At 49.0% G+C, this 15,338-nt stretch overlaps 1 protein-coding gene across 1 annotated transcript; it reads left to right on the forward strand.

The window, feature by feature from the left end:
* Positions 1-6,227: 6,227 nt before the first annotated feature.
* Positions 6,228-12,505, forward strand: LOC118855223 (calcium-binding protein 4-like). The gene is made up of 6 exons (XM_036765307.1): positions 6,228-6,608; positions 8,494-8,524; positions 8,739-8,882; positions 11,248-11,357; positions 12,226-12,373; positions 12,477-12,505. Exons 1-6 carry the CDS (start codon positions 6,228-6,230, stop codon positions 12,503-12,505), a joined length of 843 nt encoding a protein of 280 aa, XP_036621202.1.
* The last annotated feature ends 2,833 nt before the right edge of the window (positions 12,506-15,338 follow it).

The following is a 15,338-nucleotide window of genomic DNA, read 5'->3' on the forward strand; positions in this document are numbered from 1 at the left end:
AACTCATATCTGAGCAGGAAGTCTCTGAAACTCTCCTCCAGCCTCCAAGGCAGGGAACTCGCAACCTCCAGAGGCAGTCCATTCCACTTTGGGATAACTCTCAGTGGTAGGAAGTTTTTTTCCTGCCATCACACTTGGTGTCTTGGATGAAGCTGTGACCTCACTGACTTCGGATCTCCCCCAAACATCCTTCTATGCCGCAGGACTGTTGGCCACACCCTCCGGCTTGTCTGGTGGACAGGTGTTGACATTGATTAGACACCAAGGGCATACTGAGCCTGGTCCTTGGTCACTCCCTAGCTCTGGTCCTACCTACATCTCTCCTTTAGGCAACTTTACCTCCATGACTGTAGGTCCATGATATGCTGCTTCCTACTGAGACTCACCACACGCTCCTTGAATGCCCTTGGGGTGACCCACAATTTGAATCCCATAAATTTAATTGTCTCCAATGTCTCAGCCTCCAGAGACAGTGGATGGTGTTCCCTGCTTCTTAGTCTAATAGCTCCACAAAAAGATGTCTTTTTAAAAATATATTTTATTTTCTTCCAGTTACATGTAAAAACAATTTTTAACCTTTTTTTTTTTTTTTTACAATTTAGAATTCCCTATTCTCTCCCACCCTCCCTCCTCACACCCCTCCTGTAGAAGGCAAATACTTTGATAAAGATTAAGAATATAGGTGTTTAAAAGATTTGTTGTTTCAGAGAGTTGCCTGGGGCCATTAAAAGCAGTGGTCAATCTACTAGCATGGTTTACTGACTAGATTCCCTTCCCTTTCCCTTTTTTCTCACTTTCTGTCTTTCTCTCTTTGTCTTTCTTTTTCTCTTTGTCTTCCTTCCTTCCTTCCTCCTTCCTTTCTTTCTCTTTCTTTCTTCCTTTCTTTCCTTCCTTCCTTCCTTTCTTCCTTCATTCCTTTCTTCCTTCATTCCTTTCTTCCTTTCTTTCTTCCTTTCTTCCTTCCTTTCTTCCTTTCTTCCTTTCTTCCTTCCTTCCTTCCTTTCTTCCTTCATTCCTTTCTTCCTTTCTTTCTTCCTTCCTTTCTTTCCTTCCTTCCTTCTTTCTTTCTTTTTTCTTTTTTCCTTTCTTTCTTTTTTCTTTCCCTCTTTCTTTCTTTCTCTCTTTCTTTCTCTCTCTCTGTCTCTCTTTCTTTCTTTCTTTTTCTTCCTTCACTCTGAAGCTCATAGATTGGACCACAGTAAGCTCCACTTAATGGCTCTATTTTGAGCCCTCCTGCCTTAGAGTAAATGTCAGTGGTAATTGTTTCTCTTTGTAACAGCAACCCTGAAGGTCTTCCCCTCACAGCTTGATTTCTTCTTCTTTTTTTCTAATTAAAGGGGCCATCCCTTGACTCACTTCTTAAAGAGGCCTATTCACTGAATGAGCGTTAACCTCACTCAAAGTGAGTACATGAAAAGGCCTTAGCCTAGCAGGACGAGGGTCTCCCATTGTATCCTGGGCTGTCTCCAGTCATCCAATTGAATATCAGGCTACTGGACCCAAATGTCTCTAGAGAAGAAAGTGAGGCTGGTGACCAGGCACAGCCCTCCTTCACTTAAATCAAAGTCAACTGTGAGTCATGTCATCATTTTCCTGATGTTATGTTCCTCTTCAAGAATGAAGGACAAACACAGCAACAAAAATTAAGCACCCACTATGTACTAGGCACTGTGCTAAGTGCCAGGCATACAAAAAAAGGCAAAAGACAGTCCCTCTCCTCAAGGAGCTCACAGTCTAATGGGGAGCAACATGCAAACAACCATGTACATTTGTCCCAATGATGCTGACCTCCTGATCTCTCCCAGGATAAAGTGGGGGGCGGGGTTCAGAAGGACTGGGAAACATTTCTTGCAGACCGGGCAGCTTTAGCTGGGACTTGAAGGAAGCCAGGGAACCTGGAAAGGGGAGATGAAGGGGAAGCAAGTGCCAGGGCTTGGGTTTAGTCAGGGAAACCCTGGGCATTCAGAGATGGGATGCGGTTTGTGAGGAAGAGCCAGGAGGTCCAGGGCAGAATGTGTGGAGGGAAAGGGAGGAAGGGGCCAGGTTCCGAAGGGCTTTGAACACTAAACAGAGGATTTTATATTTGACCACAGAGGTGATCAGGAGTCCCTGGAGGTCAGCGACTAGGGGAGTGGGTTGGTCAGAGCCAAGTTTTGGGGAGATCACTTAGCAGCTGAGTGGACGATGGCCTGGAGTGGGCAGTCGATGCAGGACTCAAGGCGTGAGGTGCTGAGGTCCCTGCTCTGAGCAGTCTTTGAAGCCAGTGACGCTGTTCCTCTCCATCTCTCAGCTCCGGGCATTTTCTCAGACTGTCCCTCACGCCAGGAAGCCTCTCCCTGCTCATCTCTACCTCGTGGCTTGCCTGGCTTCCTTCTAGTCCCAACTAAAATCTCATCTTCGAAAGGAAGCCCTTCCCAATGCCTCTTAATTCTAGTGCCTTCCCTCCCTTATTTCCTGTTTATCCTGTGTGGAGTGTGTTTGTACATGAACATATTTGTTTGCTCACTGTCTCTCCCATTCGGGTGTGAGATCCCTGAGGGTAGGCACTGTTCGTTGCCTCTTTTTTACCCTCAGCACTTAGTGCAGTGCTTGGCGCATAGTAGGCACTTTGTAAAGGTTTAATGGCTCACTGACTACACCAGAGTGGCAGCAGCATCAGAAAGAAAGGGGATCTGAGAAATGATAGGACATGGCTACTGATTGGATGTGGGGGATGAGAGTGAAGAGTCGAGCTTGTTGCCCAAGTCAGGAGCGGGTGACTGGGAGGCTGGTATGGTGACCACCCTCAGTAGTTCTAGGGAAGTCAGGAGGAGAGGAGAGTTTGGGGGTGGGGATATGAGTTCAGTTTTGGACATGTTGAGTTTAAGTTGTCTATGGGACACCCAGTTCATGATGTTGGAAAGGCAGCTGGAGATATGAGGTTTAGAGGTTAGGCTGGACAAGCGGATTTGAGATAAGTTAGCAGAAATGCTAATGGACACTATGGGAGCCCATGAGATCCTTAAGGGAGGAGGGAGAAAAGAGGAGGACCCAGGATGGAGTCTTGGGAGACCCTCCATCACCGTTAGTGGGCACACCGTGAATGAAGCTCCAGTAAAGGAAGCTAAGAAGGAGCCACCTGGGATGCAGGAGGAGAGCCTAGAGAGAACAGTGTCAGAAAACCTAAAAAACCACACATGTGGCAACCTATTCCTTTACCCCACAACTACACCCCCCCCCCAAGCATGCCCAACTTCCCAACTGCAAGAGATGCCACTGGCTGCCCCAGTGCATGGAACACAAGTCCCAGGGAAGGTCCCTCCTTCCACAAGACTCCTTTCTCAGTCCTCCCCAGTCCTAGTGCTCTCCTGTTACCCTTCTTCAATGTACCCCGTCTCTAGCCTGTTTGTGTGTAGGGGTTTGCATGTTGTCTGTCCCATTTGACTGGCAGCTCCTCCAGGGCAGGGGTTGGTGCTCTCTCTCTCTCTCTCTCTCTTTCTCTCTCTCCTTTCTCTCTCTCCTTTTCCTTTGGATCCTCTGCTCTTAGCAGAGTGCCTGGCACACAGTAGGCACTTAATAATTGATAGATGACTGGCTGACAAAGGCACATTCCTCTTGTCATATTCCTTGTTCATGGCTCCTCAGTGGCCCCTTATTGACTCTGTCGTTGTTCATCCTTCGTTTTTAGAGGACCAGTGTCATCATGGGGCAATGTCTTGACTTCCAGGTGAATTGGATTTGTGAGGCACAGCTGCGCGAAGTTGGCAGCCTCACTTTCTTTCTGAGTCATCGAAGTCCAGCGGCAGGACAAAAGTCAGGATGATGGCAATGGCCCGGGATGCAGAGGATGACCTTGCCGTCTTGACCAAGCTCTAAGCTTCCACTCATTCTGCCATGCTTGACTCACTGACAGGTTTGGGGTTTGTAGTTTACCTAGACCGTGCTTCTTAAACTTTTTCCACTTTCGATCCTTTTTTGCCCAAGAAATTTTTATGCAACCCCAGGTATATAGATGTATAAAATGGGTATAAAAATCAAACATTTGCTGATAATAAATCATAAGGAAATTTAATTTACAACAATTCTTTGGTATACATAAAATATTGCCATTTATTAAAGACAAAAGCAAATCTGCATACTAATGAGATGGACTTGCTTGTTTATTTTTACAGAAAGAATTAAATCTTGTGGGAATATTTGATGCTGCAGGACACAGGGCATCTTCAACATTTTTCAGAGTTGATCAATATTTCGATTTTATAATCATCAGTGCTGAGAATGCCACTTGGCATAAATACACAGTACAAAATGACAGAACTATGTTTACGGCCATTTCAGAAATTGTTGGAAGTTCCGTCCTAATCCCAAGCCAAAATTCATTTAATGATTTTTTTAAAAGAAACTCAAGTTTTGAACCTGTATTACTTGATAACATGGCAAATTCTTCTTGAACTTCTAATGGCAGACGACTGGCATTTTGGATTTCAACCGACGATGATTTTGGAACCAACTTAGTTTTTTAGAATCAAAACTGGAAGGGAAGTATTTCTGAAACTGTCTCCAGGTACTTCAGATGATCTATTATAACTCTTACAATTAAATCTTTGGGAAGGTTATTTCAAGTTTTCAGTTTCAATTATTTTCAATTATAAAATCATCTGTAGCCATAAACATTTCTAAAGAACCATTTCCACCCTATTCTTCTATATGGTAACTTTTAAAGTAAAACTTTCAATTTTATCTTTTAACTTAAACCTGTTACATTTTTTTTCTTGAAAAGACATGTTTAAATCATCGAGTTTTCAAAAATATGCAACGAATAACAGAGTTCTGAAAGCCATAAGTCATTGTGAAAAAATTAGCAAAATCGGATTTCTGCTCAGTCAAAAGTGTAACAACTTCATCTTCCAATTTCAATAATCTCTTTAAATTTCACCCTCTTGAAAGCCACGTAGTTTGAGATATTTTCTTTTTCTTGTCAATTTAGGTGTTCTACAATCTGGTAGCAAAAACTCTGCCACGTTGTTTTCCGTCTAAATTTGGCCACTTATCCATGACTGAAAAAAATGTTTTTGTCCTAAAATATAAAAAAAAATTGCCAATAAGTTCTCAAATAAATACTAGCTTTAGTGTATGAAATTACATTTGTTTGTGCTAAATTTTAAAAAATCGATGTTCACACTTATGTACACACACAACAGGCGATGGTGGAGAGATATTATTAAAGGGCTTTTGTCTTTACTTGCTGCAATTAAACAAAGAAAGAGGCAACAGCAATTGTTAAAATCAAACATTCTAACACAATCCAATCCAAAGATAGACTCAATTGATATATTTACATGCTGAGGAATGACTGTAGGAAAACATTATGTCTTTATTTTCTGTAATTAAACTATTATGTTTCTGTCAGAGCAGAAAACTTTGTGTGTACAGTAAAAACGCTGCAATTCATGACATACAGTAGTCTCAGATCTGAGCCGAGGTGTTTCTCGAAGCATTCCTCGGTGTTGTGTGGCATGATGGAGTACACCTACCAGTCAAATGATAGGTTAATATTATAATAATACCTCCCATTTCTATGCGACTGATTGACTGTTTCGCCCCCTTTTACAATTTGGACTCTGACCCTCAGAGACAGGAAATGGCTAGATATGGCATCAGAGGACCTGGGTTCAAGTCTCTGCTGCCTGTGTGACCTTTTGGGGCCCCCTCTTGGGGCTCGTTTCTTCCTCTGTAAAATGCTCAATGGCTTCCAAAGTTAACTCCAACTTTACCTAAATCCTTGGACCTGGCTGGCTTCAAACTGGGAAGTTTGAGATTTCCAACAAATGGTTACTCTGGAGGCTGAGAAAGTGCTGTGCCCCAGTGAGCCACTAGACAGCCATCAGGAGTGGAGGAGCGGGCGGTGGCTGTGGTGGTGGATCTGGGCCCAACACCTTGAGCTGCCCACCTGTGTGCATACACTGTCCTGTTTCTACGATGATCTCCTTTGGGCACAGAGGGGTCCAGGGACCCTGGACTGGGGACCTCAGTGGCCCCTGAATGGGGGCAGGGAGGTTGAGGCCCCATTGGATAATCAGCCTGGACCAAGTCCTTCTTACTTACCTTAATCCCCAGTCTGTGACCTGACCCTAGCCCTGCTGTTCGGGGTGGGGAGGGGGGAAGGGCATGGAACTAAGCTGATTTTCTGGATCCTTGAGGACCAAATGTGAACTTAATTACACTATTCCTTCTTGGCTGTGCCCTGCATGGCTGCTAAGTATGGGAGCAAATACAAGAAGGAAGGCAATAACCAGGGTTGGGGTCCTGAGAAGCCTCCCTCAGGGGAGACTATCAGGGCCAAGTCTGAAGGAGGGCTCCTGAAAGACCAGAGCATTCGGAGAAGCAAGAAAGAGGAAGGGCGCAGGGAATCCCAGAAAGGCAGAGGCAGTGATTCTGGGGAGAAGGCTGGAGAGGAGAAGCCCTCTGGCAGGGGCCATGAAGCTAAAGGAGAGGCTGGGCCTGGGGAAGGCTCCCAGCCTGGCCTGGCTCCTGGCCACCGAAGGCTGTCCCATCGGCACCGGGGCGATTCTCAACACGACCCTGCCCACAAGGCTTACTGGCCCCTGCTGAACAGTGTCTTTGGCAAGGTGAGGCCCTGGGTGCTGGGATTCCAGGGATAGGAGTCCAGTCTCCCAGGGGACAGTCTGGGGCCAATGATGAACAGCAAGGACCCCACTCCCTGGGCTCCACTCCTGGGGAGCCCCTAGCTTGGTACAGGAGGGGATGTGGGGCAGGGACCCCAATTCCTCCCCTCCACAATACACGCATTGGAATAACCTCTCCATGTCAGGTCCCTGAGAGTGGATGGGGGCCCAGGGCTGGGGAAGTGGGGAGGAAGAGCTGGGCAATTGATCTTATGGATATGTATCTTGTACCTGTTCTGATCAGGGCTTGGTGCTGGGCACCGAGGGAAATAGGGTGCTTAGATAAGACTGTTTCTGTCCTCTATATGTGGCTCATGCATGGCCCAGGAGCTGCAGGCAGAGTGGACTCTTGTCCTGGGCTTGGCTATCTCTGTCATGTGACAGTTCTTTCCCTGCCAGCTGCCTCCTTCTGGGGCTGCCAAAATCTCCTAGGAGCTAACCGATGAGGTGTTTCTTTGTAAAACACCAACAAATGTGTGGATGTGTTTAAAATGGATTATTAGAACTGGGAGAGACCTTAGTTCAACCTCCTCATTTCACAGATGAGGAAACTGAGGCCCGGAGCAGGAGCGGTTCCATATGAGTGAGTGGCAGCCTAGGAACTCAGATCTGCCTCCCAGCCCAGGGCTCTTTCCATCTCACAGGGGCAGGTGGTACCTTCCCAGACCAGAGAGACAAGCACCCCTAGCCAGGAGCTAGGGAGAGGGCTTGGATGGAGGGACTGGAGCCTTTGGGCAGCCCAGGTTTTCTCTGAGCTCTCTTCTTTATTTTTTTAAGCTAAATTATTCATTTTTAGTTTTCAATATTCACTTCCATAAGTTTTCAATTTTTCCCCCTCCCTCCTCTCCCTCCTCCCCAAGACTGCATACAATCCAACACAGTCTCTACGTATACATTCCTATTAAACCGTATATTCACATTAGTCATGTTGTATAGAAGAATTAGAATGAATGGGGGCAACCATGAGAAAGAAAAAACAAAACAAAAAAGAAAACAGTCTGCTTCGCTCTGCATTCCAACTCCAGAGTTCTTTCTCTGGATGTGGATGGCATTTTCTGTCATGAGTCCTTTGGAATTGTTTTAGGTCCTTGCATCGCTGAGAAGGGCTAAGTCTATCAAAATCGGTCATTGCACACTGTGGCTGTTACTGTATACAGTGTTCTCCTGGTTCTGCTCACTTCACTCAGTATCAGTTCATCTAAGTCTTTCTAGGTTTTTCTGAAGTCCACCTGCTCCTTATTTCTTGTGGAACAATAGTATTCCATTACATTCATATACCACAACTTGTTCAACCATTCCCCAATTGATGGGCATCCCCTCAATTTCCAATTCTTGGCTACCACAAAAAGAGCTGCTATAAATATTTTTATACGTATGGGTCCCTTTCCCATTTTTATGATCTCTTTGGGACACGAACCTCAAAGTGACTGCTGGGTCAAAGGATATGCACATTTTTATAGCCCTTTGGGCATAGTTCCAAATTGCTCTCCAGAATGATTGGATCAGTTCACAACTCCACCAATAATGCATTAGTGTTCCAATTTTCCCACATCTTCTCCAATATTTATCATTTTCCTTTTCTGTCATATTAGCCACTTTGATAGGTGTGATGTGGTACCTCAGAGTTGTTTTAATTTACATATCTCTAATCAATAGTGATTTAGAGCATTTTTTCATATGGCTATAGATAGCTTTCTTCCTCTGAAAACTGCCTGTTCATATCCTTTGACCATTTATCAATTGGGGAATGACTTGTATTCTTGTAAATTTGACTCAGTTCTCTATACATTTTAGAAACGAGGACTTTATTTGATCTTTCTTCTTGCAGGATCGGGAACTGGGCCCTGAGGAGCTGGATGGTAAGCCACTGTGGAAACTGAGGCCTGAGGCAGAGAGAGGGGAGAAGGGCCCGTTGGTGCCAAGAGGGAGCAGAGAGATGAGCAGGGAGCTGGGGAGCCCTGGGAGCTGGTGGAGATGGGTGACGGGGAAGATGAGGAAGCAGCAGCCTGTGAGGTAGGGGTGCTGAGCTCTGGCCTTCCCATCTTCCTCCACCACACCATTCGGCCTGGACAGAGCTGCTCGAGGCCTTCAATGAGTTTGACACTGACCAAGACGGCTATCTCGGCTACCGTGAGCTGGGGCCCTGCATGCGGACGCTGGGGTACATGCCCACAGAGATGGAGCTCATTGAGATCTCGCAGCATGTCAAGATGAGAAGTCAGTGTCCAAGAATCCCTGGGGGTGGGGTAGGGGGAGGGTGGTGTGCACTTAAGTCTGTGTGTGTGTGTGTGTGTGTGTGTGTAGGTGTGGGTGCATGTGTGTGTGTGCATGCTTATAGGGCCAAGGCCTGGGAAGTGGGGATAGCACAAGCTGGGTGCTGTGGGTACAGAAGGTGCGGTGGGGTGGTGCCAGCAGCAGGCACCCAAAGGAGAGCTGGAGACCCATGGAGTGGGATGGAGTCAGGCAGAGCCTGTAGGGGGAGGGTTAGAAGTTACCATCAAGGTCCCATCGAGGGGGGTGCGGGTGGGAAAATTTTTCACTCTGGAAAGTAGGAACTGAAAGGCTACCAGGAGAGATGGAGATGATCTCTAAGATATGGCATTCCATGTCCTCTTTTCCAAGATTCCTCCCAAGGTGAAATTCTATGTTTTACGTACTAAGATTCCCTTCAATTCTGATATTCCATGACCTGAAGTCCCTCCCAACTTTGACATTGCCCTATGATCTAAAGGCCTTCCCAGCTCTGATATTCCATGTTCTAAAGGCCCTGTCAGCTCTGATTTTCCTTGTTTTATGTTCTATGTTCTAAGGTGCCTCCCAGCTCTGATTTTTCATGTTCTAAGAGCTCTCTCATCCCTGACGTTCTTAGAGATGCTCCCATTGTAGGAGATGGGCAGCCCAGGCTTGGAATGAGGTGCTCCCGTGGGGTTTGAAGGAAGTCCTTTCCACACAAATAGAGATCTGTAGTAAACCTTTGGCCAACCCAAAGTTGCCTGCTATATGTTTGAATACTAATGGACAAAACTCTCTCCAGGATGCTCGAGGCCACTCCTTGGTTCAGATAAGACTAGTCTTGTGACGTGGATCTTCATCATTTTAGTTCATTTTTATAAGAAGACCCAAGCAGACAAGTGCTGCTTCCTGGCTTATGAGCCTGAAGGCCAAGCCTCCCGGCGGGGTCAACTGATGGCAGCTGACCAGATTGCAGACACCCATGGAGGCAAGAAGGGCAAGCGGCCTCTAGAGGGCGCCCTGTCTGATTCAGCCATTCTTTGAGGAGATGGCTGACCTAGGGGATCTCGCCAGGCTGGAGCTATCTAGGGCAGGGCTGTGGGTGGAGATGCAGGAGATCAGCAGGGCTGGATGCAGATGACCCTGGTCCATCCTTGGAAAGGTTTTGGTTTTGGTTTTCAATACCATCATAAGACTGGGGCCAAAAGGGATGTCAGAGATCATCTAGTCCAACTCCCTCATTTTACATATGAGGAAACTGAGACCCAGAGGAGGAAAGAGGTTTGCCTGAGGTCACAGAGACAGAAGACAGCAGGGCCAGGATGAGAGTTCTAATCTCTTGCCTCCATTGTTCTCTGCTGCCTTACACATAATAGATGCAGAGCATATTGAAGGTCATCTGGGAGGAGAAGGCACTAAGCAGGGAGGACCAGGAAGAGTCTCTTAGAGAAGGTCGTGTTTGGGGAGAATCTCAGAGGAAGCTAGGAAAACTAAGCAGGAGAGGAGAGGGAGTGCAGCATCACGTATACGGGGCACAGCCCAGACAAAGTCACAGAGACAGGAGATTGAATGTCATGTGTGGAGAACAGCAAGGCAGCCGATATAGTCATATCACTGAGTATTTGGATGCAACTAGAGTGTCAGGAGACTGAAAAGGTTTCGAGGGGCCAGCTTGAGAAGGGCTTTAAAAGCCAAACAAAGGATTTAGGTTTGATCTGGTTGGGACTTCTTGATTGGGAGGGTGACGTGGTCAGACCCTGGCTTCTGCCTAGGGATGATAATTGACCCCATGGTTGCTGAGAGTGCCCAGTGAGAGAATGTGGAAGGGGAAGGGCAGAGAGCCCAGGGCAGAGAGCTTTGGGTGGCACCTGTAGGTAGGGAGCATTCCTTGGACCCCATGAGATCTCCATCCACACTGTAAGAATTGGTAGTAGAAGAGGCAGTGGATGGTTTTGGTCAATCAGATAATTTGGCCTCCTGGGAGAGGGAAGATCCTCTGGGTCTTCGAGTTAGTAGAGGTTTTCCTGATTGAGCTTTCATGCTGTGGAGTGATGGAGTGAACCTTCTGAGCCCCTGGGAGAATGGAGCCTGGGGCCAATGGTGGGCTCGATTTCCTGGATGTCTGATCCAGGGCCTTCCAGTAAGGTGGGTGGAGGGGGAGTGGGGGGTGGGGCAGCAAAGCCATCCAAGGTTAACAAATAATTTCTTTACAACCCTGCTCCAAGGGAGTGAGCCTAAATCCTAAAGCCCCTCATCTAGGGTGAGTGCCCCCCAGGACACCTGTTAGAGACATGCCTGAGCACAGAGCATCCCAGGCTGCCACCCTAAAACTCCTCCCTGGGTCCTGCAGTGGGCGGCTGTGTGGACTTTGAAGAATTTGTGGAGCTGATAGGGCCAAAGCTCCGAGAGGAGACGGCACACATGTTGGGCATCCGGGAACTTCGCATCGCTTTCCGAGAGGTAGGGAGGAGTGTGTGTGTGTGTGTGTGTACATGTGTGTGGTATGTGTGTGGGGTGTGTGTATATGGAGGTGTGTGTGTAGTGTAGTATGTCTGTATGTGTGTGTGTATGTGGAGGAAAGTGGTGTGTGTGTAGTGTGATGTGTGTATGTGTGTGTGTATATGGAGGAGGGTGGTGTGTGTATGTATATGTGTATGTGGTATGTGTATATGGAGGAGGGTGGTGTGAATGTATATGTGGGTGTATGTATATGTGTGCGTGGTGTGTGTGTGTATGGAGGAGGGTGGTGTGTTTGTAGTATGTGTGTGTATGTATGTGTGTGTGTGGTGTGTGTGTGTATGGAGGAGGGTGGTGTGTTTGTAGTATGTGTGTATATGTATGTGCGTGTGTGGTGTGTGTGTATGGAGGAGGGTGGTGTGTATGTAGTATGTGTGTGTATGTGTATGTGTGTGTGTGGTGTGTGTGTATGGAGGAGGGTGGTGTGTATGTAGTATGTGTGTATGTGTGTATGGAGGAGGGTGGTGTGTATGTAGTATGTGTGTGTATGTATGTATATATGTGTGTGGTGTGTGTATATGGAGGAGGGTGGTGTGCATGTAGTATGTGTGTGTATGTGTATGTGTGGTGTGTATGTGTGTATGGAGGAGGGTGGTGTGTATGTAGTGTTCTGTGCACATGTGTGTGTGGTGGCTGGAGACCACGGGGCTAGGGAAGGGAAGGAGAAAGGCCCAGTCCTGCCTGGGAAGGATGGGCAGAGGATTCTATAGTGGCTGGAGCTCCTGGCAGAGCCCTGCATGGGCAGGGCCAGGGTCTGAGGATGAGCTGGCCGAGGGTGGGGGCTGAGCCCCTTCGCTGGGTTTTCCCTTAGTTCGATGCAGACAGGGATGGCCGGATCACTGTGGCTGAACTGCGGGCTGCTGCCCCTTCACTGCTAGGGGAGCCTCTGGTGGGGGCTGAGCTGGAAGAGATCCTTCGAGAGGTCGATCTCAACAGAGATGGGCACGTGGACTTTGACGGTGAGAACAGAGCACTGGCCCCCCCCCCCCCATGCCCCCATAATGCTCTGCTCCACCCCAATGGCCCCTGGCCAAGCTGCTGTCACGTCTGCCTTCTCCCCAGAGTTCGTGATGATGCTGTCCGCCCGCTAGGCTGAAGGTCCCTGGACCCTGGGCCCTGCCAGTGCCCCAGAGGACAGATGGCTCTGCGTTCTTTCCGCTGGTGATGTTGTCTGTGTGGGTGGCCTGCTTCTGACGTCCCTGTGTGCCCTGATGTTTTCCCCTTCATTTGCTGGCATTCTCTTTGCACAGGCAGCTCCCCCGGGCCGGGCCAAGCACTCATGCCACTGGGCCATCCCTGTCCACTCTCCTCCAGAGACACAGAGCTGCATGAGGCCTTAGAGAGGCCACCTGGTTCAGCCCTCTCCTCAGGTCTACAGATGGGAAAACTGAGTCCCAGGGGAAGGAAGGGGGGAGCACTTAGCTCCATGCACACTGGCCCCTGGCCTCATCTCTTCAGCCCCTCCTGACATCTAGAAAGAGGACCTGAGTTCAAATCCTACTTCTGACACTGACCACTGTGTGACCTTGGGCAAAATGCTTTGTCTCCTGGGCCTCTGTTTCCAGCCTCTGAGGCCTTCTAGCTGGAGGAAGATGAGCTGCTCACAGCCACACAGTTAATGACAGAGCTGGGATTTGAATCCAGTCCCCTGACTGCAAGTCCAAGATTATTCACTGCACATCCTTCCTGCCCAGTGTAAGCCTTGCCTCCTCCAGGAAGCCCTCCTTAACGCACCCTGGCCCACACAGCTCCTTTTGTGTCTCAGGGTCCAACCTCACAGTAGGCCACTCACTGTCCCAGAGCCTCTAGCTGTGTGTCTGTTCTCCACAAGGAGCAAGGGTGGGTTTTGACCCCTTATCCTGCCTCCCTGACCTCAGCCCACCATGGGCTGGGTACACTGGCACTAGCTGGTACTTGCTGAATTGTCTGCGTGAATGCAGAGAGAAGGCAAAGTGGGGCCAGCTAGGGACATAGCCATAGGAAGGGCAGGGACGGGGACAGGAGGGGTGTTGTCAGAGCCCCTAGGAATTGACCAGATGCCTTAACTGGCTGCCCCAGGCCCTGGGACTTCCTTCTCATTGGTTCATCTCCCTTGGTGCCCCTCCTGCCCAGACTGCTCTGACTTCACTCCTCCTGCTTGGCTCAGGCCCACAGCACCATTCATCTGCTTGCCCTGCCTTTTGTCCTCCATCTGTCCCAAGAAGAGGCAGAGAAAGAGGCCTCTGGATCAGCAGGAGCCAGAGAGACTGGGCAGGTGCCAGTTTCTTAGCATGGCCCACATTCTGGGATGGCTCTGGTGGCCCCTGGGGGAGCCAGTACCAGGCTGTGAACCGGGACACTGGCCTCCAATTCCCAGCTCCACGTCAATCTCTCTGGGTGCCCTTGGCCCCAGGGCATCTGAAGCATCAGCCCAGCTACCACCCTGGGGCCAAGAGGAAGAAGCAAGGGCTGCTACCCTGAAAAGGTTCTCTCTCTAGGGAGCCCAGATTCCTTGGGGAAAGAGCCAGCGCTGATAAAGTGCCCCAGGTGGGGAGGGAAGGAGAGTGCCGAGAGGTGGGGTCCTAAGGCCAATGGTCTGAGAGGTAGCTTCTGGTACAGATGTAGGCCACCTTCAGGGAAAGTGGGAAGTGTGACCCCCTGAGGGCTGTTCTGCCCGGGCTGGCGGGGGAGCAAGCATGGGCCTCCACCAGCTTTGCAACCTTCTTTTTCACTGAACCAGCTTTTACTTTCTCCTTGGCTTCCAAATCCGGCTCCCACTCGTGCTGCCCGCAAGGTGCAGGACCCCAGGACTTGAGAGGAGGGGCCCTCAGCGGCATCTCCTCTGCTCCAGGCACTAAAACACTGGACAGGGCTTGGCCGGCCAGGGCTGGCAGTCACCTCCCGCCCTGACATTGCAGCGGGCTTGGGCAGACCCGGGTTCCTAAGAACTCGTCCTCATGCAGCGCTTTAAGGTCTGCCAAGTGTGTTGGCCACGTTACTGCCGCATTAGACAGATGATGAAACTGAGAGCAGGAGAGGTTACTTTAATTGCTTACCTAGTATCTGCATATCTAGTCAGTGTAGGAGGTGGGATTTGACCTCATCTTCCTGATACAAATTAGGAACCCCCTACCTACTGGGCCATCCAGTCACCCTACAGATCCTGCCTCTGACAAGTGATGAGCTGTGTGACCTTGGACAAGTCATTTGAACCCTCTGAGCCTCAGTTTCTTCACCTATGAAATAGGGACGTAGTAACAGGGCTGCTATGAGAATCGATTGAAATAACTACATACATAAAGTCCTGTGCAAATGTCGAAGGGCGCTGTTCTTAGTAGGAAAAGGGGTTACCCAGAGGGATGGGTGCCAAGCTCTCTCCCACTGATCTCAGTCCTGCAGCGTGAGGAATCCAGACCCTGGGGACCAGAGTCAGAAGCTCAGGGTGCACCTGACAAGGCTCTGACCTTCACAGGCAAAGGTGGGGAGACTAAGAGACTCCCTCTACCCCATATGGCCACACTCTGGGGGAGCTCGAGGCATGCTGTGTCCAGTTCTGGGTACCACAGGTCAAGAAGAAAAGGGCCAGAAGAGAGTGTGGACAATCACCCTACTGGAAGGAACCAGCAGTGCTTAGCTTGGAGCAGAGAAGATTCAGGGGGGCTATGAGCTGGCTTCTAGTGTTTGAAGGGCTATGTGGAGGAGAGATCAGGCTTGTGCTGCTGGGCCCCCAAAGGACAGGACAGGGAGCAGTGAATGGGGAGAAGCTGCCGAAGGCCATTAGGTCAGGATATCGGGAAGAACTTCCCAAAGAGGTCTTGGCCTTGCTTTGAAGGGGGAGGGGTTCCTCTCCTTGGGGGTCTTCAAGCAGAATTTGGGGACCACTTCCAGCTGTTCCTTTGGGTCATGAGTCACGCCAGCTGCCTCCCAAGTCACTTCCAACTTTGT

The sequence above is a fragment of the Trichosurus vulpecula genome, chromosome 6 (genome assembly GCF_011100635.1).
Source record: "Trichosurus vulpecula isolate mTriVul1 chromosome 6, mTriVul1.pri, whole genome shotgun sequence".
Lineage (NCBI taxonomy): Eukaryota > Metazoa > Chordata > Mammalia > Diprotodontia > Phalangeridae > Trichosurus > Trichosurus vulpecula.

Excerpts from the sequence above, each read along its gene's own strand:
- LOC118855223 (XM_036765307.1), top strand. The coding sequence starts at position 6,228 with ATGGCTGCTAAGTATGGGAGCAAATACAAGAAGGAAGGCAATAACCAG. Across the intron at positions 11,358-12,225 it reads TTCGCATCGCTTTCCGAGAG|TTCGATGCAGACAGGGATGG; the intron begins GTAGGGAGGAGT and ends GTTTTCCCTTAG. Across the intron at positions 12,374-12,476 it reads TGGGCACGTGGACTTTGACG|AGTTCGTGATGATGCTGTCC; the intron begins GTGAGAACAGAG and ends CCTTCTCCCCAG.